Source organism: Plasmodium sp. gorilla clade G2, assembly GCF_900097015.1.
Source record: "Plasmodium sp. gorilla clade G2 genome assembly, chromosome: 13".
Taxonomy (NCBI): Eukaryota; Apicomplexa; class Aconoidasida; order Haemosporida; family Plasmodiidae; genus Plasmodium; species Plasmodium adleri (nom. inval.).
In genome coordinates this window covers 2,628,873-2,653,825 of record NC_041705.1, presented here as the reverse complement: position 1 = coordinate 2,653,825, position 24,953 = coordinate 2,628,873, and the positions used below count along the sequence as shown (strand labels likewise).

Sequence of the window (24,953 nt, the reverse complement as noted above, 5' to 3'; positions counted from 1 at the left end):
TGAACAAGAATTCAATTTAATATAAATTATATTAGATTAGGGTATAGAATAGATAAAACAGGACTGAAAGGGGGGAAGTAGTAAGAAAAAGGGTGCCGGTATAAAAGGGTTATATTCGTATGCTTGAGTATTCATTACTTTTTTTTTTCTTTTTTGTATTTCTATATTTATTTAATTATAGTATCCTTAATTAATTTTAATTTATGAAGGAAAGAACTAAATTTATATGAGTTTATATTGTATTATTTATATATATATATATATAAGACATGTAATAATTATTCTGTTTACTGAGGAAAGAGGTAAACAATATTGTGAAATAGGAAAGAAATAATTTCTTATTGTCCGATTGTCAATCTCTTTTTTNNNACTCATGCTTCTCTTTATAAAAAAATAGTATCTTAATAAGACTCGCCGAGTAATATTTACTACTTTCTTACATTTTCCTTTCTTAATCCGTTCCATCTTAACGATTTCAGGTACTATTTAACTGCTCATTCCTGAGTACTATTTCATCTTTCCCTCACGGTACTTGTTTGCTATCGGTCTCCTATATATATTTAGCTTTATGTGAAATGTTTCACACAACTTTGCACTCCAATCTCAAAGAGCACTACTCTTAAAAAAAAAAATAATCCAAAAAAAAGAAACACATATGTTTATTAACTACGGGCCTTTCACCCTCTATGGAAAAGTATTCCTACTTATTTCAATAACTAAACATATATATTCCCCATAAATTCTCAAATTATTTCTTTCCTTATAAACAGAACAATTTCTATACATATAATCTTTTTACAAACTACAATATAGAATTATCTCCTTGAGCTCTTCCTTGTTCACTCGCCGTTACTAAAGAAATCATTGTTATTTTCTTTTCTTCCGCTTAATTATATGCTTAAATTCAGCGGATTTGCCTTCCTAACACCAAATCGTATACTCTTTACTAATATACATCCATATGAATATATATATAGCCATACTTTCCTCTAATATATAACATTTTGTAACATGGAAATATAAAATTATAAATAAAATATAACCAAGCCACATTTCTTTAATATGTATTTTTATATATATATATATATAATACAATAAAAAATATGTTTCATTCCCTATAATATATAATTATTAAGGCATATTATTTACTAGAGAAAAATACGGAAAAAAAAATAATTTATTTTTTGTAGGAATACCACATTAATCCATCCATACAGATAGATATGGTACAATTTACATTCAGCATTCTGATGATTCACAGTAATTGCATTTTTCATTGCATATCGCACTTTGCTGCGGCCTTCATCGCTATAGGAACCAAGACATCCATCGTTAAGATTGCGCTAAATATATTTATAAAATATAAAAATAATATATAATATATATGCAAAATTTTGAATATTCAAATATTGTTGATGAAAATTTGATACCACATAAAAAAAAATATTGTGTAAAATATAATTTTTATAAGTATCAAATTTTCTAATGTTCAATTTTTATTATTATAGTAAAAATATAATGAATACTTTTGCTTTTTATAAAAAAAGTACATTTGAAAGGAAAGAAAGAAATGTATTATTTCAAAATTGTACATTTAAAATTTTAAATATAATTTCAAAAGAATACATTTCTTTCTTTCCTTTAAAATCATTTCATAATAATGATCCTTCCGCAGGTTCACCTACGGAAACCTTGTTACGACTTCTCCTTCCTTTAAAAGACAGGATTTACAGTTCTTCTAGAAAAAATCAGAAATATAAAATTTCATGTTTTAATTCATATCCAAACAATTCATCATATCTTTCAATCGGTAGGAGCGACGGGCGGTGTGTACAAAGGGCAGGGACGTAGTCAGCACAATCTAATGAATCATGCTTACTAGGCATTCCTCGTTCAAGATTAATAATTGCAATAATCTATCCCAGTTACGATATATATTGATTGGATTACCTATACTTTTCAGCAAAGGAAAAAATATACAAAATTATTTACTAAGTATCACAAGATACAAATATATATATGTATATATTTTAATAACTTGTTATATATATCATTGTAGCACGCGTGCAGCCTAGTTTATCTAAGGACATCACAGACCTGTTGTTGCCTTAAACTTCCTTGTGTTAGATACACAATGTTCCTCTAAGAAGCTTTTTCAATCAAACAAGTACATTCTTAAAAGAAAAAAGAAATAGAGTAAAAAAATAAAATATTAGTATAGAACAGGGAAAAGAATATTTTAATAAAAATATTCTAATTTGTACACATAAAATAATTATACTAATTACCTAAAATCAATTTCAAATAAAAATATGGTGTACTTGCCGCTAATTAGCAGGTTAAGATCTCGTTCGTTATCGGAATTAACCAGACAAATCATATTCACGAACTAAAAACGGCCATGCATCACCATCCAAGAAATCAAGAAAGAGCTATTAATCTGTCAATCCTACTCTTGTCTTAAACTAGTGAGTTTTCCCGTGTTGAGTCAAATTAAGCCGCAAGCTCCACGCCTGGTGGTGCCCTTCCGTCAATTCTTTTAACTTTCTCGCTTGCGCGAATACTCGCCCCAGAACCCAAAGACTTTGATTTCTCATAAGGTACTGAAGGAAGCAATCTAATATATAAAATCAATAATCCCTAAGAAATATTAATATTTTATATATATTTTTTATATTCATCCAACACCTAGTCGGTATAGTTTATGGTTAAGATTACGACGGTATCTGATCGTCTTCACTCCCTTAACTTTCGTTCTTGATTAATGGAAATAGATTAGGCAAATGCTTTCGCAGTAGTCCGTCTCCAGAAAATCTTAGAATTTCACCTCTGACATCTGAATACGAATGCCCCCAAAACTACTCCTATTAACCGTAACTAAGCTAATAAGAATATCCAAAAAAATAATAAAAAATTAAATTAGCTTATTCATATTTGTTATTCCATGCTGTAGTATTCAAACACCCTGAACACCTCAATCAAAGTATAGCCGTCTGTTATGAACACTTAATTTTACTCAAAGTAACAAAATCTCTCAAAATGCAATAAAAGCAAAATGAACAGATTTTAAAAAAGACTCTGTCATATCTGATAAAAACATAATTTTATACGGGAAACTTATATTAAACAATATATATATATATAAATATATATATATATGTAGTTTCCCAAAACCAGTTTAAATGAAACATCGGATTCTTTAATATTCAACTACGAACGTTTTAACTGCAACAATTTTAATATATGCTATTGGAGCTGGAATTACCGCGGCTGCTGGCACCAGACTTGCCCTCCAATTGTTTCTCTAGAAATGTTATAATTCCCTATCATTCCAATTACAAAATCATTCTTCGATAATGTATTGTTATTTCTTGTCACTACCTCTCTTCTTCAGAATTGGGTAATTTACGCGCCTGCTGCCTTCCTTAGATGTGGTAGCTATTTCTCAGGCTCCCTCTCCGGAATCGAACTCTAATTCCCCGTTACCCGTCATAGCCATGTTAGGTCAATACCCTAACATCAAAAGCTGATAGGTCAGATACTCGATTGATATTCACGTACGTATACGTGTTCTTTCTTTGTTATAATTCAATTTATATTTATTTTATTTACTTCTTACATCTAACAAATACATATCTTAATGATACATACATATATATATATATATATACATATCATAAGATATTTTTACAAGTATTAGCTACAGATTTTCCGTAGTTATCCTTATAATATAAATGTCAAGTAGATTATAACTGTTTTAATGAGCCGTTCGCAGTTTCGATAAATTATTATTCATGTGTACTTTCACTTGCATGGCTTAATCTTTAAGACAAGCATATGACTACTGGCAAGATCAACCAGGTTACTATATATATTGTATATTATAACGATTAAATTAACATACATACTAATATAAACTTATTTATATATATATGTATATATATATATTTGTAATAATCTTATATATATTAAAGAAACAATTCACATTATTTTTTTTTTTGCCTCTATTTTGTTATATATACTAAGAATAATACATATATATATATTTACAAAATGAAAAACTCATAATGCATATATTCATATTAATCATATAACAAAACAAAAAAAAAAAAACGAAAAAGTAGTATTGTTTTCTTTTATAATTTCATATTACAAATATATATATTCCATATACATAATTATTTATAATAAATACATATTATAAATAAAAACACATGTGTTCATATATAAGTTTGTATACTTTGTATTATAATAAAATCCTCTAAATATAAATATAAATATATTTCAATTTTCTTAAAAACAAATAAAATTACTATTTACTTTTAATAAAACCTTGTGATGATTTATAAATAAGCTATTTTGTACTTATAAAATTATTTTTATTATAAATATATCAATTTATATTTTATATAATTTTATAAAAACATATATGGTATCCATTATCATATTAAATATTAAATATATATATTATATATATATATATTTCTTATTTTTATATAATGTGTTATACACATATCAATTATTAATTAAAATTACTATATAGTATAAAATTTAACAGATTATCGATTATGTTTATTAACTTAATGCATTAATTATAATGTTTTACATTAAGATATGTTTTTCTTTCTTCAAAATAACTTACACATCTATATGATATGAAAATTAAATTGATATGGTTTATTTTTTTTTACATATTTAATAAATATATGTATATATAATAATCATTCTTTTGTTTTTTCCAAATTAATTTTAAAACCAAAAATTAAGCGAAAAAAAGTAAACTCAAAATTAATCGAAAAAAAGTAAACTCAAAATTAATCGAAAGAGAATAAACTCAAAATTAATCGAAAAAGAGTAAACTCAAAATTAAGCGAAAAAGAGTAAACCCAAAATTGAGCGAATAAGAATAAAACCAAAAATTAAGCGAAAAAGAGTAAACCCAAAATTGAGCGAATAAGAATAAAACCAAAAATTAAGCGAATAAGAATAAACCCAAAATTAAGCGAAAAAGAATAAACCCAAAATTAAGCGATAAAGAGTAAACCCAAAATTGAGTGAAAGAGAATAAACCCAAAATTGAGCGAATAAGAATAAAACCAAAAATTAAGCGAAAAAGAGTAAACCCAAAATTGAGTGAAAGAGAATAAACCCAAAATTGAGTGAAAGAGAATAAACCCAAAATTGAGCGAATAAGAATAAAACCAAAAATTAAGCGAACAAGAGTAAACTCAAAATTAAGCGAAAAAGAGTAAACTCAAAATTAAGCGAAAAAGAATAAAACCAAAATTAAGCCAAAGAGAATAAACCCAAAATTGAGCGAAAGAGAATAAACCCAAAATTGAGCGAAAGAGAATAAACCCAAAATTGAGCGAAAGAGAATAAACCTAATATTAAACCCTAAATATGTAATATATTTATTTTTATTGAGGAAAAATATTATATGATAAAAGGAAAGTAGGAAAAGAACTTATACTTGAAATTGAAATGTTTGCCTTTTGATTTTTCACAAAAGATTTTTTACAATACTTATATTGTTTATTTTTAAAAAAGAAAATTAATTTTAATATTATTAATTAGTGTAAAACAAAAAATTTTACGTTTTTAGTTGGTTAATGATAAAAAATAAAATAAAATAAAATAAAATATACATTTTATGTAATAGGAAAAAAAAATTCCTAATAAAAATTAAAATAAAATAAAAAAAGTTAAAAAATGTTCATGTAGCAATATAATATGTAATACTCCAAGGTTTATACACACAATTGTATGTCTTTGGGGATTTCCATTCTTCTATAAGATTTTTATATCCGTCATATCATTAAGATTTTTATATCTATCATATCTATAAGATTTTTATATCTATCATATCTATAAGATTTTTATATCTATCATATCTATAAGATTTTTATATCTATCATATCTATAAGATTTTTATATCTATCATATCTATAAGATTTTTATATCTGTCATATCATTAAGATTTTTATATCCGTCATATCATTAAGATTTTTATATCCGTCATATCATTAAGATTTTTATATCCGTCATATCTATAAGATTTTTATATCCTTCATATTATTAAGATTTTTATATCCGTCATATCTATAAGATTTTTATATCCGTCATAACATTAAGTTTTTTATATCCGTCATATCTATAAGATTTTTATATCCGTCATATCATTAAGTTTTTTATATCCGTCATATCTTCAAATATATATACTGTATTATATACTATTATTTATTTGTCTTGTAACGATTCCTCCGCTATATCATGATTAATATAATTTAGCGTGTCATTTTTATTTGTTAAACTGCACATATTCGTTCATGTAACAGTTAACCATATATTTAAGACTGATAAAAATACATTTGTTTCTGTAATTATTAATAATATACTTCACGCTATTAATAAGGATATATTAAATCCAGGTAACAAGAAATTATTCATTCAGACAGAAATATATATTTCGTTTTATTTCCAACGATAAATATAAACAATATAATAACATAACACAATCCCTATAAATACTACATTCCATACTCACACATATTCTATATATTATATTTTAATAATATACGTATATTAAAATACAATATCATCTAATTAAACCCCATTCAACTCTTTACATTAGGAGCATAAACATTTTTTGCATATGAAACATTATAACAGAAGCATAAGAAATGCATTCAAAACGTATAAGCACAAATTAAAAATAATATATAAATACATATATATAATTTTTCTTTTTCTTTCTTTTTCTTTCTTTTTCTTTTCTTTTTCTTTTCTTTTTCTTTTCTTTTTCTTTCTTTTTCTTTCTTTTCTTTTTTTTTTTTTTTTTTTTTTTTTTTTTTTTTTTTATAATAACAAAGAACTATTCAATTTGAATAATCTTCATACAAAATAAAAAAAAAACCTACCTACCTTCTTATAAGAAAAAGTATGCTATACACGTTCTGAATACTCAATCTTCAAAAGAATTAACTTTATCTATAGGATAGATAAAAGCTAAATCCTTTTTAATCTTTGTCAACCTGGAAATCTGAAAAGATCCATTATATGATTCTGAAAACAAAATCCATATATCATATATCATATATATATATGTATATATATACATATATACATATATATATATAACATATACATATTACATATGTATATACTACAATACCGACGTTTTCTAACTACTACTGATATATATTTTACACTCCTACTAACTGTTATATTATCATGAATAATTGTACTCAATAAGTATACACAAAAGTAAATAAAAACAATATGTGTATCTTAGAATAACACATAAACATGATATCAATATTCGCAGGTAAAATATTTATATTCGCAATCAGATTTCCTAAGAGATATCCAGTGGAATTATATAAATTTACATTTATAAAATATAAATAAATAAATTCCTCTTTCATAATTCTCTTACCTTGTAAGGTCGCGTTACACCTTCTCAAGGATTTTTTAAATAAATGATTATACCGACTTTATGGTTGAATACTACTAATATATAATTATATATATACTACTAACTGCAATTTCATATAAATATATAAAAAAAAACATTAATACATTTTTATGTCTTCAGTGTTCGTAAAAAAATAATAATAACTATTTATATTCGCAAACAACTCGGAGAAGAACCTACAATTCTTTAAACATTAAAAAGAATGTGATCAAAAATAAATTCCTTTATTTTTGAAACACAAATGTAGTTTTTCCCCTACCTCTCCTTGGTGCGTTGTAACCCTCGAGGATTTATATATACAATATATATATATATATATATATATATATATATATATATAATTCGACACCAATCCATATACCACTTACCCCATGTACTTGAACCCCCCGCACCTCATTTTCGCATTTCTAACAATGCATATATGAGGAATTATATATATAATATATCACTGCATAAAACAGTGATAAAAATATATACGTAGTCTTTTTCATTTTTACTTGATACCAATCAATTCCGCCATAATACCATCCACACACATATATATATGTATTATATGCTCACATATACCATAATATTAGGTATTTCACACTCCCCCCCCCAGTAGTTAATTAAAACTATATATGACTCATTATATATATATATACCATATGACATACAGGTATATATAATGTGCAAAAGAAATTTGAACAACGTTCTCTTTTTCTAATGCAATGTTCAATATAATAAACGATTTTAAATGTGGTCAGAAGAGGTATCCGACTACTTATACTTAATAAAATATAGTAGTGGATTCTATATTTATAATATGATGTTTTGATCAAAACAAAAAAAAGTATCCTATTATATATATTTTTACTCATCCATTCTTAAGCTGTACAAACACATTTGCAAGCTAGGAGAAATTATACCATCATTACCGAATATTCTTTACTACTACTAATATACATTATGTTACACTCCTACTAACTGTTATATTAACATAATAGTATTAGCTATTTTTCCAAACAATTAATTATATAATAATTCTTTGGAAAAATAACAAACAATAAAATGCTATCAATATTCGCAGGTAAATAATATTTATATTCGCAAATAAATCTTTACACATATATATATTATGTAAACATATCAAGGCATACGTTAAACCTCAAAAGAATTCATTTATTGAACATTGTCCGACTTCCTGTTGAATACTACTAATATATAATTATTATACACTACTAACTGCAATTCCATAAAAATATATTAATATTTTTATGTCTTCAGTGTTCGTTAAAAAATAATAATAACTATTTATATTCGCAAACTACTTTGAAGAATAACATACCATCTGATAAAAAGACCACTATATATACATATATATATGTGTGTTTAATAATAGAAAGTTCTATACTCTCTCATAAAAAAAACTCAAATGTTGTTATTCTCCACCTCTTTTGGTGCGTTATACCCTCGAGGATTTTAATAAGTCATGGGGAGAAAAGAACGTCACTTTTCAGCGTAGTTGATATATTTATAGAGAAAATGCTACTACCTAATATCAATATATTTAATAATAATATAATTGATAAAACGTTTCACACCTCTTTACTATAAATACCCATATAACCATAAGGATTACAAATCAACTATATAAAGTACATCTTAGTTTTGCTATAAACACAAACAAACAAAAATTAAATTATTCATTTGGTTCAACAAAACCATATATATATTTATATTCTTCATATAAAATATATGTAATGTACCTTAACTTTATTGGCACGTTCTCAGCCTATATAAAGATTTTTATATAATTACACCAATGTAATTATATAGGTGTCTAATAAAACCAAGCCATGGGGGCATACGAATTTTTAATTAATTATATTTATAATAATAGTATATATATATATATACAACATGCTATAAAAATAACAATATCATATATACATAAAAATACATCATCAAAATAATCAATGAAGAGGAAAACCTACAAAAATATTCCTAAGAAACATAATGAGGATATTTTGATCCTTTCAGAATTTGGATCAAAATATGTTAATTACAAACCTCTACCTTATAAGGGCTCGTAACACCTTTTTATATAAGGATTTTATATACCCAGTAGGGCATATCAAAAATAGATTTCATAATAACAAATGTGCACCAGAAAAAATAATCTATAGTACACTTTTATTATTATGAAATCAATTTAGAGAGAGTTCAACCTAATAATTCTTACGAAATAAAAGATCTTTATAAATTAATCCTCTTGAACAGTAATTATACCGAACAATTAAAAAATTTATTCACTACATCTCTGCCTTTAAAGGTGCGTCAAACCTTTAGATGGCGTAAGAAAAAATGACGCTAAATATATACATTAAAACTATCATATGTATTTATACACACAATATTTATAATATACGAAATAACATTTTTTTCCTACCCCTTCTATCCTTACATAATATATATAACTCTATATTAAAATAATATATACACAATATATAATATTTACAAAAATATTATGTAATTGTGGAATACATTTAATTACTATAAAAAAGTATATTTATAAATATATTAAAATATATATACATATGATACAAATGTTTATACAAATAAGTTATTATACAAAACTTTTTTGTCTTACACATCATATTACACATATATACAAATATATACTCTCAGAATCACCTTTTCTATAACCTTTATTATAGTAATCATCAGCACGTCGTTGTTATATATATTACAAAGAATAAAAAGGGTTGGAGAAATATTATTTAATGGAATATTTCCATTATAATTTTTACATTTATACAGCTATAAATGTTAAAATTAATTAAATAAAACAAACATGTTTTATTTTTTATGGATAAAAACCTTTGACTATACATATATTTGGAATATATTATATATCTTTCCATACTCAACTTTTATATAATTTATTTTGCAATATATTATATTATTACGTTGATTTATTTATTTCATAAACATTTTCTTTCTTATTTAACAATCCAAAAGAATAGAAATTTTTAATGAAAATGGGAAATTTTATGAACAAAAGAGTGAATTAATTATAAATATTAAAAAATTAAAAAAGAAAATAAAAAAAGTACATATTTTTTTTTTTTTTTTTTTTTTTTTTATTATATATTATAATACTTTATCGAAACACACTAACTGGATTTATTCGTGATATTTCTCCTCTTTCTTCATGAAGCGATGCACAGCACCAATCATGTTTATTTATTTAAAAATTCGATATTATTTTTTCTAACTAATGATTTTTTAGTAAATTAATTCATGATGAAACATATTTTTAAATGTATGTTCATGTTAACATATATGCACGAAAATTTTATGACGTGATATATGCATTATAATATAAAATTTGAATGCCCATATATATATATATATATATATATATATTTACATATTAATAATATAAAAATACTTAACTTGAAATATTTAATTTAAAATATTTAATCATATAATCCCATTCATTTTCAAAAATTAATAAATATATATTAATCCTTATATTTATATTCATCCTTTTATAACCTATTACCTTATATATATGCTTGTACTTTTTTCAAAATAAATATAGCATCATTATTAAGTATAATATATATATATATATATATATATATATATATATATATATATATATTTAAGAAAATATAAATAGTTAATCCAAAAAATATGAAAATACTTGATAATTTTTAAATCACTTTTCCTTTTTCATTTCTCTTTTTAAATAAACATAAACAACATACAATATACTTTTTCCCCGTTTACATATTAATTTAAAAAAATTTTCATATAATTTATATATTTTATATATTTAATATGATGTTTTGTAATTTTTTATTTAATATCATACACTATTAAAAAAAAAAAAAAATCCATTTCCTTATTATCCCTTAAATAAAAATTTGTGATATAAGTTAATTAAAAACAATTTCTTCAAAATTAAGAACAAATTCATTATATAAAATTTAAAGTATCATTTAAAACGTCAAACGTTTAATATTATTTTAATAGAGAAATGAAATGATTGAACTTACTATGGAGCTAACATAACAGTATTATCTCCATTCTTTTGAAAGAAAAGTCTCCATGTGTACGTGATTATATAAGATGAATTTTTAAAATTAAACAATAAGAATCTTAAATTTAAAGAATTTTAAGAACTGAAATAACAGAGTATTCTATTCATAAGTATTTTATTTATGAATGTATTCTTTTGAACCTCTCAAGAAAACATAGTAACTATATATTCTTCATTAATTGCGTCACTTACATAATAAATAAACATTTCTTCTAAATAATATTATGAAATATATATATATATATATATATATATATATATATATACATATGTGTGTGTATGCTTATTATACACTTTTCTTTTAATATCTTTAACTTTATTAAGGAATTCATATTGAAAAATTGTATCTTTCCATTTAATATATTATTTCCATAATTATCATAATATCCATATTGCTACTAATTTTGATAAATATTACTTTATATATGTATATAATTAATATATTCACGTAATAAATCTTTATCTCTTATATTAATCCACAAGTATTTCGACAAGGAGAATATTTGTAAAAATAAACATTTTATATTATACTCTACTTCATATTATAGCTAGTTAGCCAAAATGCTTTGAACTCTGAAAAATTTTTCTTTTTATTTTTTACATTTTAGCTAGCTACTTTTATTCATATGAAAAAAATAGCAACCCCTATTAATTACATATATGTGAATATACATATATACATATATATATATATATATATATATATATTTTTAATTTTGTAAAATATTATATATTAATTTATTTTTTTAATTATGCATAATAAAAACTAATAAATAAAAAATGACAAAAGATACTTTATTTTATTTATTATACTATTTTATCATAAAAATATATACTTTTCCATATGGAACATTATTTTTTTCAAAAATTTAAGAATAATATAATATAAATAATGAGAAGAATAAATAATCTTATAAAAAAAAAAAAAAAAAAAAAAAATTATATAGTATGTTTCATAATTTATATTTCATTTTTTATTTAATTTTACTTTCGATAACACCTTTATATAAGCTCAAAATAAAGAATATTACGCACATATAATATATATATATATATATATATATGAACATATAGTATAGCTTAAAAATTAAGTGGAATATACCATTGAACTCAAAAACTTAAACTACTGAACAAAAATTTATGAAAAGTAATAAATACCATTTTATAAATTAATACATATATATTATATAATATTTGAATTTATTATTAAATAATTGCAAAGAACAAAATTAAATAATATATAACCTTATAATCATAAAATGAAATAATAATTTTAATATTAGAACGGTTTATATAAATATATATTATATATATATAATATAATAGGACACTATAATGTGTTAAGAACCACTATATATAAATTGATATTTATTTTGAATCCCATAGTATTACTTAATTATTTCATTTATGAGAAAAAAAAAAAAAAAAACTTTATTTTTTTCTATTATAATTTCTTTTTTGACTACTATGTTTATATTTATTCTTATATGTTAAGAAAATATATATATATATATATATATATATATATATATAGATAGATACATAATATATATGTTAAACTCAATTATAACATTAATATAGTATTGTAGTAATATTAAGAATAAATAAAAAAAAAAAATTATTTTTTTTTGGTTTTTCATTTATTAAGTTAAAGGTTTTTAAAATAATATAAATCATTATATACAATAAATTAAATTTTATATATCGCACATTTGAAGTACATAAAAACGATTAATAAAATTATTATATATACATATATATATTACACTGTGTAAAAAAAAAAAAAAAAAATTGAATAATAATATATATAAATTTATTAATAAATTTTTTAAAAAGTAGCACACACTCTTATATATAATGATCAATAACAATAAAATAATATATATTGTGTAAAAGAAAATAAATATATATATGAAATATTTATGTATATATATATATATAATAATAGTAATACTTTTATTATGCAACAAATTAAGGAAAAGAAAAAAAAAGAAAGAAAATATATGAAACAAAATAAAAATACAAAATAAAAACACATCATGAGTAGATAATGAAATATATAATCATATAAATAATAAAAAGAAAATGAATATCCTTAAAACAATTTCAGTATAAATTTAAAAAAAAAAAAAAAAAAAAAAAAAAAAAAATTAATAAACTCATAATCATTTATAATTTCCTCCTTATATATATATATATATCCATATAGATAATACAATTATTTGTTATATATATTTATTTATTTCTTTTCTTTAATTTTTATTAATATAAAATAAGAAAAATAAAAGTAACATTATTATACATGTTTAAATAATTTATGAAACTTATTTTATATTAATCATTAATGAAATACAGACATATATAAATATATATTATTTATATTTCATTTCCTAAATATTATATAATTTGGTGTTATCTTCAATTCATATACATAATTTCTTTCCTTTTCTCTCCTCATTTTGAAATATAAATATTTACTTGTAATAAATTCCTAAATATAAATTTTTATTTTTATTTTTATTGTTATATGTTATTTTATTTTTTTTTTTTTTTTATCACCATATAAGATTCTTATAAATCATTTATTTCTCTGATTTTTGTTGTTCTAATTTTGCTTTTTGGCAATCACATAATTCTCCTGGTTTTTTATTCCCCTTATTTTTGCATGTACATTCATGTGCTCCATGTTCATGTCCGTGATCATGTCCATGATCATGTCCGTGATCGTGTCCATGTTCATGTGCGTGTTCATGTGCGTGTTCATGCTCGTGATCGTGAGAAAAATCTGGTTCAAAAAATGGGTAGAAAGGGGGTCCATGGTGGTGATGATGATGATAATCGTCATCATTCTCTTCTTGTTCTAAATGTAACTTCTTGGCTTTATGTTCACTCTTGATCTGTAATAAAAAAATAATAGAAAAAATAATTAAGTTGTGTTTATATATAATTATAGAAACATATTTAAAAATGTATCACTTGAAGTAATAATATTATTATATTTCAAAATTGTATGATTATATATATATATATATATATATATACAAATACACATACATATAATGTACAAATATTTTTATATTTTATAATGAACTTACTGAATGATATAAGAAGGCATGATATAAAAGGCAAAATACAAATCCAAAAAACAAAAATAACAATAAGAATACACTATTCTTTCCATCTAATGCTTCAGAAAGGGAAGCCTTAAATTGTTCAAACCATGTTTTCTTATGATGTAACATATATCCATGTTTTCCATCATGATCATCCTCATCATCTTCTGTTTGTGCATGCATAAAATTAGTAAACCAATTTCTTGCATAGTTATCAACATCCCTCATAAATATAAACATCAACTTCTTTAAAGTATTTTTATCAAAAAATCCAAATGGAACTTCCATACCTTCTTGAGGCATATCTGGATGAGGAGCTGCTCCAACTGTAGGAACACTTTCTGGTTGAACTGGTACTTGCTCTGCCATTTTTAGGTATTACAAAATAAAAATTTTATATAAAAGGTACACTAATTTATATATATATATATATATAGAGAGAGAGAGAGAGAGAAAAAAAAAAAATAACAACAAAATATATATATTTCTATATATAACTAAATAATAAAAAAAAAAAAAAAAACAAAAAGCTAAATTTCCAAAACAAAAAATTTAAAAAAATAAATGTAAGCTGATATTATAAAAGAGATAAGTCTATTACAATTCATATAAAATTTTTTTTTTTTTGTAATAATAACATATATATTATTTTTCAAAATATAAAAAGAAAAAACAAAATTCCAATCAAATTTCAACAATGGGAATGAAAATGTAAAAAAATAAATAAATAAATATATATAAATATATAAATATATTTTCCTTCAATATATAATACAATTAAAAGCAATAAATAAAATAAAAATATATGTTTTCACAAAAGTATTTTTTTCTTGAACAACGTATTCTCAAAAAAAATTACAGATGATACTAAAAACATGTAATTTTTGGAACAAAAGAAATAAATAAAAAAAATAAAATAAAAAATAACACTAAATAAATAAATCAGGTTTATATTATATAATATATATATTTTTAATAATTATAAATTCAAAAAAAAAAAAATACTACAAAAGCTGTTTTCCAATACAATAAAATATTAAATTAGGAAAAAAAAAAAAAAAAACAAAAAATAAACAGAAATATAAAAAAATATATATTATTTTCTTATTTATCATAGAAATGTTTAAATTATTATAATATATATATATATAAATATAAATACAACAAAATGTAACATTATAAAAAGATACATAAATTTCTATTTAAATATTTATAAAATTTACATATTATTTTTATATTATTATTATTTTCTACATTATATATTTTTTTTTGTATTTCTTTTTATTAAAATATGCCCTATATATTCTTCACAAAGAAAAAAAATGGAATACATATTTTCTGTAAAAAATATATATTTTATAATATAAAAAATTATATATATATAATATATATACAATATAGAATATAGAATATGGTTAATTTCATGAATCAAAAAAATATAAATATATGAAGAATAACAAAAATATAGAAATAAAATATAAAAATAATTTTAAAATAATTTACATGTGAAAATAATTTTTTTTAATTTCATGGACGAGGGAAAAAAAAAGAAAAAAAAATTTTTTAAATGTATTTCTTTAAAATACTATTAAAAATATAATTTTTAGAATATTATTAAAAATATTATTTTTTTATTATTTTTTTTTTTTTAAATAATTTAATATTTTTAATTTATACAAAAACTGTTAAAGAAAAAATACGTATTATATATAATATATATATATATATATATATAAAATACCACGGATTTGTGGATAATCTCTATATATATAATATATTTATTTACGTTACATTATAAATAAATAATATAATAAATGGATGGTATACTTTTTTTTTAATTTAAAAAAAAATATAAAAAAAAAAGTACAAAATTTATTATAAATATATAAGCATACACTTCAATATAAAATATTTTAATTATTAAAAAGATTACCAGAAATTATATGATATTTTATATTTTCATTTTTTGTATTTTTGTATTTTTTTTTTATTCTAAGGAGTATACGTATATTTGTATGTATACAATTTTTTTGAGTACAAATGCAATTTAGCAATTTTAGCTGTACTTTTCCTATTTTGTATATATTTTAATATCAACATATAATAATAATATATATATTATAATATATATAATATATTAATATAATATATTTGTAATATTATTTTATATATGCATAAAACATATATTAATATAAATATTTTTTGATACTTTTTTTTCCTCTTTTATTTTTTTTCATATATATAAATCACATTCATGGAGGATTAGTATAGAAATAAGGACTTTATATAAAAAAATAATATTTTTTTTTTATTACATTTTTACATAATATATATAAAATAATATGTGACATATGTAATTTTTATATTTTCTTAAATAATACACGGATTATAATATATAATTAGGAGGTTATATAATTTTATATAAAATTTAAAAAATAAGAAAAAGCATATACAATAAAAATTTTTATATTATATTATATATATATATATATATATATATATATATAATAAAATATGATATTATTCTTTTTTTTTAGGAACATATATAAAATATATATATATTATATATTATTATATATTATTTTTATTATATCCCGAAAAAAATAATTTTATAAAAAACTGAATATTTATAATATTATATTTTTTTAAATAATATATTTAATATATATTTATTTTTTATTCTTATTTTATTTTAAAAACATGAATTAAATGTAAAAGAATATATATATATATATATATATATATATATGTATTTATTTATTTATTTATAATTTAAATAATGTAATAACTGATAAATTAAATAAATATTATATCTCTATGTTTAATATATATTAAATATTTCAATAATTGTATTAATGTTTAATTCATATAAAAATATCCCATAATTTAGGACACCTACATGTTTTATAAATAATGTATATACACTATTTGTTCATAATAAAATATATACATATATGCTATTCATTAAATTTTGAAAGTTCAATTTTTGAAACTATAAATATAAATGATAAATATATAAATACAAAAAAACAATACAATTTCTTTGTATTTATACAATTATATTTAAAGAAAAGTATGGTTATATAAATTAGGTTTATATATAGATATATTTATATTAAATGTTCTATAAAAAAAGGGCGGGGGGAAAAAATGTATAATGCATTATCTATAAGATTTTTCTACTTTTTCAGAGTTTTCTTCTTTAACACATGTATGTCTTTCAACATCTTTATGAAGATAATAATTTATATATATTTCCCTTTTTAATAATTCTAACGTTTTTAAATGAAGATAATACAATTCATGAGTTAGAGTAAAGTTTTTAATTTTTTTTTCAATAATTGTCAATTATAAGAATTGAAATTTTAAAATTGATATATAAATATATAAATATATATATATATTTAAAATGCATTATATCATTTATAACATACTTTTTTCATTTTATACATTTAATATATGACCAATATATTATTATTAACACATTTGTTATAATATACTAAGACAAAATTATTATTTCTACACGAAAAAAAAAACAAATTTCTTATATATATATATATATATATATATATATATATATATATATTACCTTATCAATAGTTTAAGATTTTATTACATAGTTCCTCTATATTGATGAAAACCAAAAATAAAAGAAAACAGCTTGAAATATTTTATTATATCATATCTTTATAAAATTCAAATATATAAAGGTATATAACCACATACAAAAAAAAAAAAAAATATAAATATTATAATAACAAAATAAATACATTTTCATGATTTTGTTATATTTTAATGCCTTCATATATAAAATACAATATATATTATCAAAATTGTATGACTTTTCATATTTAAATTCATTTATTTTTTTTTGAAAATGATGAATTAAAAATAGTCTTATTTAATATTAAATAATATATATATATATATATATATCTGTTAAAATTATATAAACGAATAAATAAATATATTAATTAAAATTCTAAGGAATTAAAAAGGTATGTTATTTATATATTTAAATATTACAATTATAAATTTTAAATATTATTGAAGTAAAAATTATTAATACGTATTTTTCTAAATAGCTTTATGATTCTATATTAGAATAAATTATATTTAATTATATAAAATATAGGAAATAGGAACAATTTTTTATTTTATTTTTATACTTTATTATTTATATGGAATTTACATATATTAATTATATATATATATATTTTAAAAAATAATAAAAAACAAGAAATTATATATAAATAAAATGGTAGAAATATTTTTTCTTTATATAATATATATATATATATATATATATATATATATATAATATATATAATTAATAAAAATTAAATATATTTATATATTATATAAATATAAAAATAAATAAGATATGCAATTTGCATCTGCCGGGAATCGAACCCGGGTCACTTCGATGGCAACGAAGTATTCTACCACTAGACCACAGATGCTCAAATAATATGTTTCATATATCTATTTATTATTAAAAAAAAAAAAATAAGTAACTTCTTAAATATTGTACGTATAAAATATATTACTATTTTTATATCTTAAAATTATACGAAGTTCATTATACGTACAAATGAGAAAAAAACTAAATATAATTATAAAAAAAAAGTACAAGCATTTCTTTTAACTTCTTTTAATTTCTTAAATTTTTATTTATTTATTTATTTATTTATTTATTTATTTTTTTTTCTACTATGTGACCACTCATTCTGATCCAATATTATATTAATATTTTTTATAAATAATATATAAGCCTAAAAAAATATTGCTTTAAATAAGATATAAAGTACAATTATTTTTCCTGTATTTTATTATTATTATTTTCTTTTTTTTTTTTTAATATTAAAATATTAGAACATAAATTCCTATGTTAAAAAATATATATATTATTATTATTACCTATTTATATATATTTTTTATTAAATATTATTTTCATTTTTACAATTCATAATGAATGGGCGTGTAGCTCAGCGGTAGAGCAGCTGACTGCAGATCAGCGGGTCCATGGTTCAAATCCGTGCGCGCCCTTTTTTTTTTTTTTCATTAATTTTTTTTTTAAATTAAAATATTAATATATATATTGTGTTATATATAAATGTAATATATATTTATATATTAAAGGGAAAAAAAAATTATATATACATATATATAATAATATTGTACTTTTAAAAAGATATACCATCTACTTAATTTATTTATATTTAAAAATAATACATATATATAAATATATAATAATGTAATTATAATTTATGCTTGGTTATATTTTTAATCTTTGTAGAAATATTTAATATTATAAAACTAATATATATATATATATATATATATATTTAATATAATTAATACATTATTACAATTATGATGTAGAAATAAGAATATATTGCATTTTCTGTAAACAAAATTATTAAACATGTAGGTATGAATATACTATTTTTACAATTTTATTATAATTTTCATAAAACATAATTAGGTTTATTAAAAGGATACTAAAATATAATACCTTTTTTTTTTTTAATCTTCATATTTAAAAGACAATAATTAAATATATTCTAATACGTATACTTTCATCATGTATATTACTGTAAAATTTTATAAGTTTTAATAAATATATTATATACAAAATAGTAAAAAAAAAAAAAAATTCATATGATATTTAAACAACTATGATTGATGTGTTTCTATATTTTAAATATATAATCCTATTAAGTCCATCTATATCATAATAGCGTCTTAATTTTTTGTAAAATATAATAATTTTCCATAGAATTAACAACTACTTACCTTTAATAAATATATTAAATTATTACTATATATATATATATATATAATTGGTAGACCTATAAAAGTTATATCTTTTGTTAAGTAATATTTTTTAATTTTCTAATATTAAGAGGAACATTTTGTGCTTATTCATATATTAAAAAATAACCTATTTGAACACAAGAAAAATTAACTTTGATTCATTCCATATAAGTAATTAAAAAAAAATTTAAGTAAAATATGATATTATAAATCATATATTTATTTATTATAAATAATAATTATTTATTTTTATTAATATATATATATTATATATGTATATTCTTAAATTATATTACAATAAAATATTTCCTATTTGTAATATTAAAATTATTACTTTTTTCAATTCTTTATATATATATTAAACATTTTTTATAAAAAACAAATTTAAAAAGTTTTTTTTCTTTTTATATACTTTCTATATATTGTAGAATAATATTATTATTTTTATTTGTTTATATATAAATAATTGAAAATTTCATAATATATACACCAGATGGGACTCGAACCCATAACCTTTGCCTTAGGAAGGCATTGCGCTATCCAATTACGCCACTGGTGCTAATTAGTTAAAGTTTAAAAATATAATTTGATTAAAATTTAATATGGATATATACATATCTATATAATATACATATATATATTTATATATTTGAACAAAATATTTCGTATATTTTATTTAAAAAAATATAAGTATATATTTTTATATTATTTTAAAATATCTGAATTTTACTATATTTTTTTTATGAAAAGTTTATTTTTTCAAAAAATAAAATTAATTTTTCATATATAAAATGTTTTTTTTCTTTTTTCGCATTTTCCATATGTATAATTAAAAAATATAAAAGTAAAATAATATATGCATTGAATATAATAAATTTATTTTTTTAATTTTATACTTATAAAATAGAAAAACAAAAAATAGTATCAATTTATATAGAGTTTTGTATATAATATATATAATATATGTATTTTTTTTTTTTATTCATAAAATTGAAGAGGAAAGAATTACAACATATAAATAATATTGGGCCTATGGCGCAACGGTAGCGCGTCTGACTCCAGATCAGAAGGCTGGGGGTTCGAATCCCTCTGGGCTCAATAAATTAATAGGAGGAAAAAAACTCTTATAACATATAAAAAATATATATGTATATATATATAATATACAATGTATATAATTTCTATATCTTTTAAAAATACATAATTTAATTTATTGGAAATAAATATATTATATTATATATGATTTTTCCAAATGTAAAGAAAAAAAAAAATATATATACCAATTTATATATTCCATGTATAATAAAAAATCATATGACCCTATTAAAATATATGTATATTACAGAGTGGAATTATAATATATATTTTATATTTTAATTACTTTAAAATGAATTCATATATTTAAAACATTATTCAGAAAAGATAAAATAATAAATAAATATTTCCATATTAAAATATAAAGATATATATTATTAAATTATATAGATAAGGGCAATTCTTTTTTTATTTTATTAAAAAAAAATATATATAATAATATATCTATGAACTTATTAATGAATTTACCATTTTTTTTTTCTTCATTATTTTATTTAATTATATATATATATATATATATATATATATATATATATATATATATTTCTTTAAGTAATAATATATAGAAAAAGTCATTCTTATAATATCTAATAATACAATATATTAATAAAAAAAAAAATAAAAACAAACATGTTTTTTAAAAAATTCATACTTTTTTTTTCCTTCTCAAAGGAAACGAAAAAATTAGGCCGGGCAGGAGTCGAACCCACGACCTCCCGATCCGTAGTCGGGCATTCTATCCAACTGAACTACCGGCCCTCATTTTTTTTTCTCTTTAAAATTCTTAATGACATTAAACGAAAGCCATATTATAATACTTTATATATAAATTAAAAAAAAAAAAAATTAAATAATACAATTTTCTTATATATTTTTTTTTATTGTGAATTTAAAAAACATTATCCTTATACAAATATTTTTAATATAATTTATGTTATTCTATTTTAATATGTATTTGAAAAAAAAAAAAAAAATATAATAAAAGGATAATATTTATAAAAAAAAAAAAAGGAAAAAAAAAAAAACTTATTTTGTAAAATTTTGTCGCAATAAAATAAGTGATTTTCATTTATAGGATTCTTAAAAATAAAGAATAATAAATTATTTCCATAAATATATATAAATAATATATATAATACATTTTGTGTTATTTAAAATTATATTTATATCTGTTCTTATTTTTCCTTTTCTTTTTTTAATAAAAGTACACAAAAAAAAAAAAAAAAAAAAAAAAAAATTTACAATATATTGTATATATTTACATATACCGAAGAGAGGTTTCTATAATTAACTGTGAATAATATATTATGTACAGTGTTGTTTAATGTACATTTATATATGTTAATAAATTATTATATAATTTTTATACTACAAAAAAGTATACTTACATTTAATTATATATAAAATTAATAAAGGTATTATTCTTTTATTCCATCATTTTAAATAATATCATATAATATGCTTTATAACAATATATATAATATATATATATATATATATATATATATATAATATAATTTCTCAATATTTTGAAGAACTAACGTTATTGTATATTTTATATAAATCACCTATTTATATATCTTTCATATTTTGATATTTCGTATTTTCATATTATATCATACATTAATCTTATTTGATATTTTCATAATATTTCATAAATTCAATTTTTTTTTTTTTTTTTTTAATTTATCCCTTATCATATTTCTTATTTTATAATTGAAACATTATTTAAAAAAAAAAAAAAAATGCTGAAAATGTGTCAGATTCATTATATTAATTATTCTTTTTTTGATGAATATGATTAATTAAACATTTATTTTCATAATAAACTTTAATATCTTTTAAATATTATCGTATAATATATGTATATATAAATATATATGTTTATTTACATGTTTTCTCTTTTTTTTTTTTTATATTTATAAATGTATATATAATACAAGAACAATTTTTAATAATATAGTAATATTTAATTTGAGAAGTAATAAAACTTCATATTGATTTCTTTAAATGATATTATTAATATAATTAGGAAAGTAAATATGAGGATAACAATTGATATGATAAATGAAGCAGAACAATCCAGAAATCCAGTTCTTGAAAATACTATATCTTTAAGAGGTTAAACATAAATAAATATGTAAATTATATAAAATATATATTATACATATTATATATATGTAAATATATTGTGTGTATATATACTTTATTAATAAAGGAAATTGTGTTATATAATAGGTTCCAAAAAAAAATAATAATAATAAAATAAAACATTACACACAAGTATTATATATATATATGTGTATTTATTTATTTATTTATTTATTTATATTCTTCATATTGTGAACATATATTTTTATTCTATTAGGTAATAAAATTAGTGTTATTGAAAACTTAAGTATAACAAAAGATTATTTTGAATGTATAGACTTAAGTGATAATGAAATAATCAAATTAAATAATATTCCATATTTAAAAAAATTAAAAACATTAATATTATGCAACAATAAAATAGCCAGAATTGATGGAGACATATTCGACAATTTACCAAATTTAAATTCATTAGTTCTTACCAATAATAAGGTAACAAATATATATATATATATATATTTTTTTTCTTATCATAAAAATGAATATATCTCAATAGAAAAAAAAAAAAAAAAATTAACTATTATGTATTTATTAATTTATTTATTTTTAATATATATCCCCCTATATTTAATATAAATATATGTTTTTTCATGTTCCTTAATTTTTTATAGCTAGAAAAATTAAGTGATCTTAAATCATTATTTAAAGCCAAGAATTTAATAAGGTTGAGCCTACTGGAAAATTCAGTGTGCAAGTAATAAGATATATATAATAAACATATGTCCATATATATATATATATATATATATAATATTATCATATATACATAATTATGATTACTCTTTTTGCAGGTTAGAACATTATAGAGAATATTTAATATATAATATACCCTCATTAAGATATTTAGATTTTGAAAAAATAAAAACAAAGGACAGAGAATTGGCAAATGTTACAATGGAAAATTTTAATGAAGATGATAATGGTAAAATATAAATGTATATATATATATATATTTGTACCTTTTATTTTATATAAACTGTATAAAAAAAATATAATTTTTTTTTTTTTTTTTTTTAATTTTTATAGAGAATGAAGAATCCAGTTAAATTATACTTTCATTTAATAATTTTTTTAATTTTCTTTTCTTTTTTTTTTGTCTATAAAATAAGTGGATTATTATTTTATAAAAATTTTTTGAAGGAATGAACAAGTTAATATATTAAAAATTTCAAATAAATTATATTATACATATATATATAATATA

General features: G+C 19.3%; 2 protein-coding genes and 8 non-coding genes across 10 annotated transcripts; 3 read left to right on the top strand and 7 right to left on the bottom strand.

Annotated features, from left to right (window-relative positions):
* Position 1: 1 nt before the first annotated feature.
* Positions 2–939, bottom strand: PADL01_1369500 (the record flags this gene model as incomplete). Its single annotated transcript, XR_003699389.1, has 1 exon — positions 2–939. It is a non-coding gene; the product is annotated as a 28S ribosomal RNA (ribosomal RNA).
* Positions 940–1,182: 243 nt separating this feature from the next.
* On the bottom strand, positions 1,183–1,341 carry PADL01_1369400. The gene has a single exon (XR_003699388.1). It is a non-coding gene; the product is annotated as a 5.8S ribosomal RNA (ribosomal RNA).
* A 317-nt stretch (positions 1,342–1,658) lies between these two features.
* On the bottom strand, positions 1,659–3,865 carry PADL01_1369300. Its single transcript, XR_003699387.1, has one exon. It is a non-coding gene; the product is annotated as an 18S ribosomal RNA (ribosomal RNA).
* A 10,287-nt stretch (positions 3,866–14,152) lies between these two features.
* PADL01_1369200 (membrane associated histidine-rich protein) lies at positions 14,153–15,052 on the bottom strand (the record flags this gene model as incomplete). The annotated part of the gene is made up of 2 exons (XM_028684267.1): positions 14,153–14,467; positions 14,666–15,052. 2 exons carry the CDS (start codon positions 15,050–15,052, stop codon positions 14,153–14,155), a joined length of 702 nt encoding a protein of 233 aa, XP_028540362.1.
* A 4,023-nt stretch (positions 15,053–19,075) lies between these two features.
* On the bottom strand, positions 19,076–19,146 carry PADL01_1369100. The gene has a single exon. It is a non-coding gene; the product is annotated as a tRNA-Gly (tRNA).
* Positions 19,147–19,660: 514 nt separating this feature from the next.
* PADL01_1369000 lies at positions 19,661–19,732 on the top strand. Its single transcript has one exon. It is a non-coding gene; the product is annotated as a tRNA-Cys (tRNA).
* A 1,256-nt stretch (positions 19,733–20,988) lies between these two features.
* Positions 20,989–21,062, bottom strand: PADL01_1368900. The gene has a single exon. It is a non-coding gene; the product is annotated as a tRNA-Arg (tRNA).
* Positions 21,063–21,529: 467 nt separating this feature from the next.
* PADL01_1368800 lies at positions 21,530–21,601 on the top strand. The gene has a single exon. It is a non-coding gene; the product is annotated as a tRNA-Trp (tRNA).
* A 682-nt stretch (positions 21,602–22,283) lies between these two features.
* Positions 22,284–22,357, bottom strand: PADL01_1368700. Its single transcript has one exon. It is a non-coding gene; the product is annotated as a tRNA-Arg (tRNA).
* Positions 22,358–23,640: 1,283 nt separating this feature from the next.
* Positions 23,641–24,795, top strand: PADL01_1368600 (U2 small nuclear ribonucleoprotein A', putative; the record flags this gene model as incomplete). Its single annotated transcript, XM_028684266.1, has 5 exons — positions 23,641–23,719; positions 23,967–24,181; positions 24,361–24,443; positions 24,541–24,671; positions 24,776–24,795. 5 exons carry the CDS (start codon positions 23,641–23,643, stop codon positions 24,793–24,795), a joined length of 528 nt encoding a protein of 175 aa, XP_028540361.1.
* Positions 24,796–24,953: the final 158 nt, after the last annotated feature.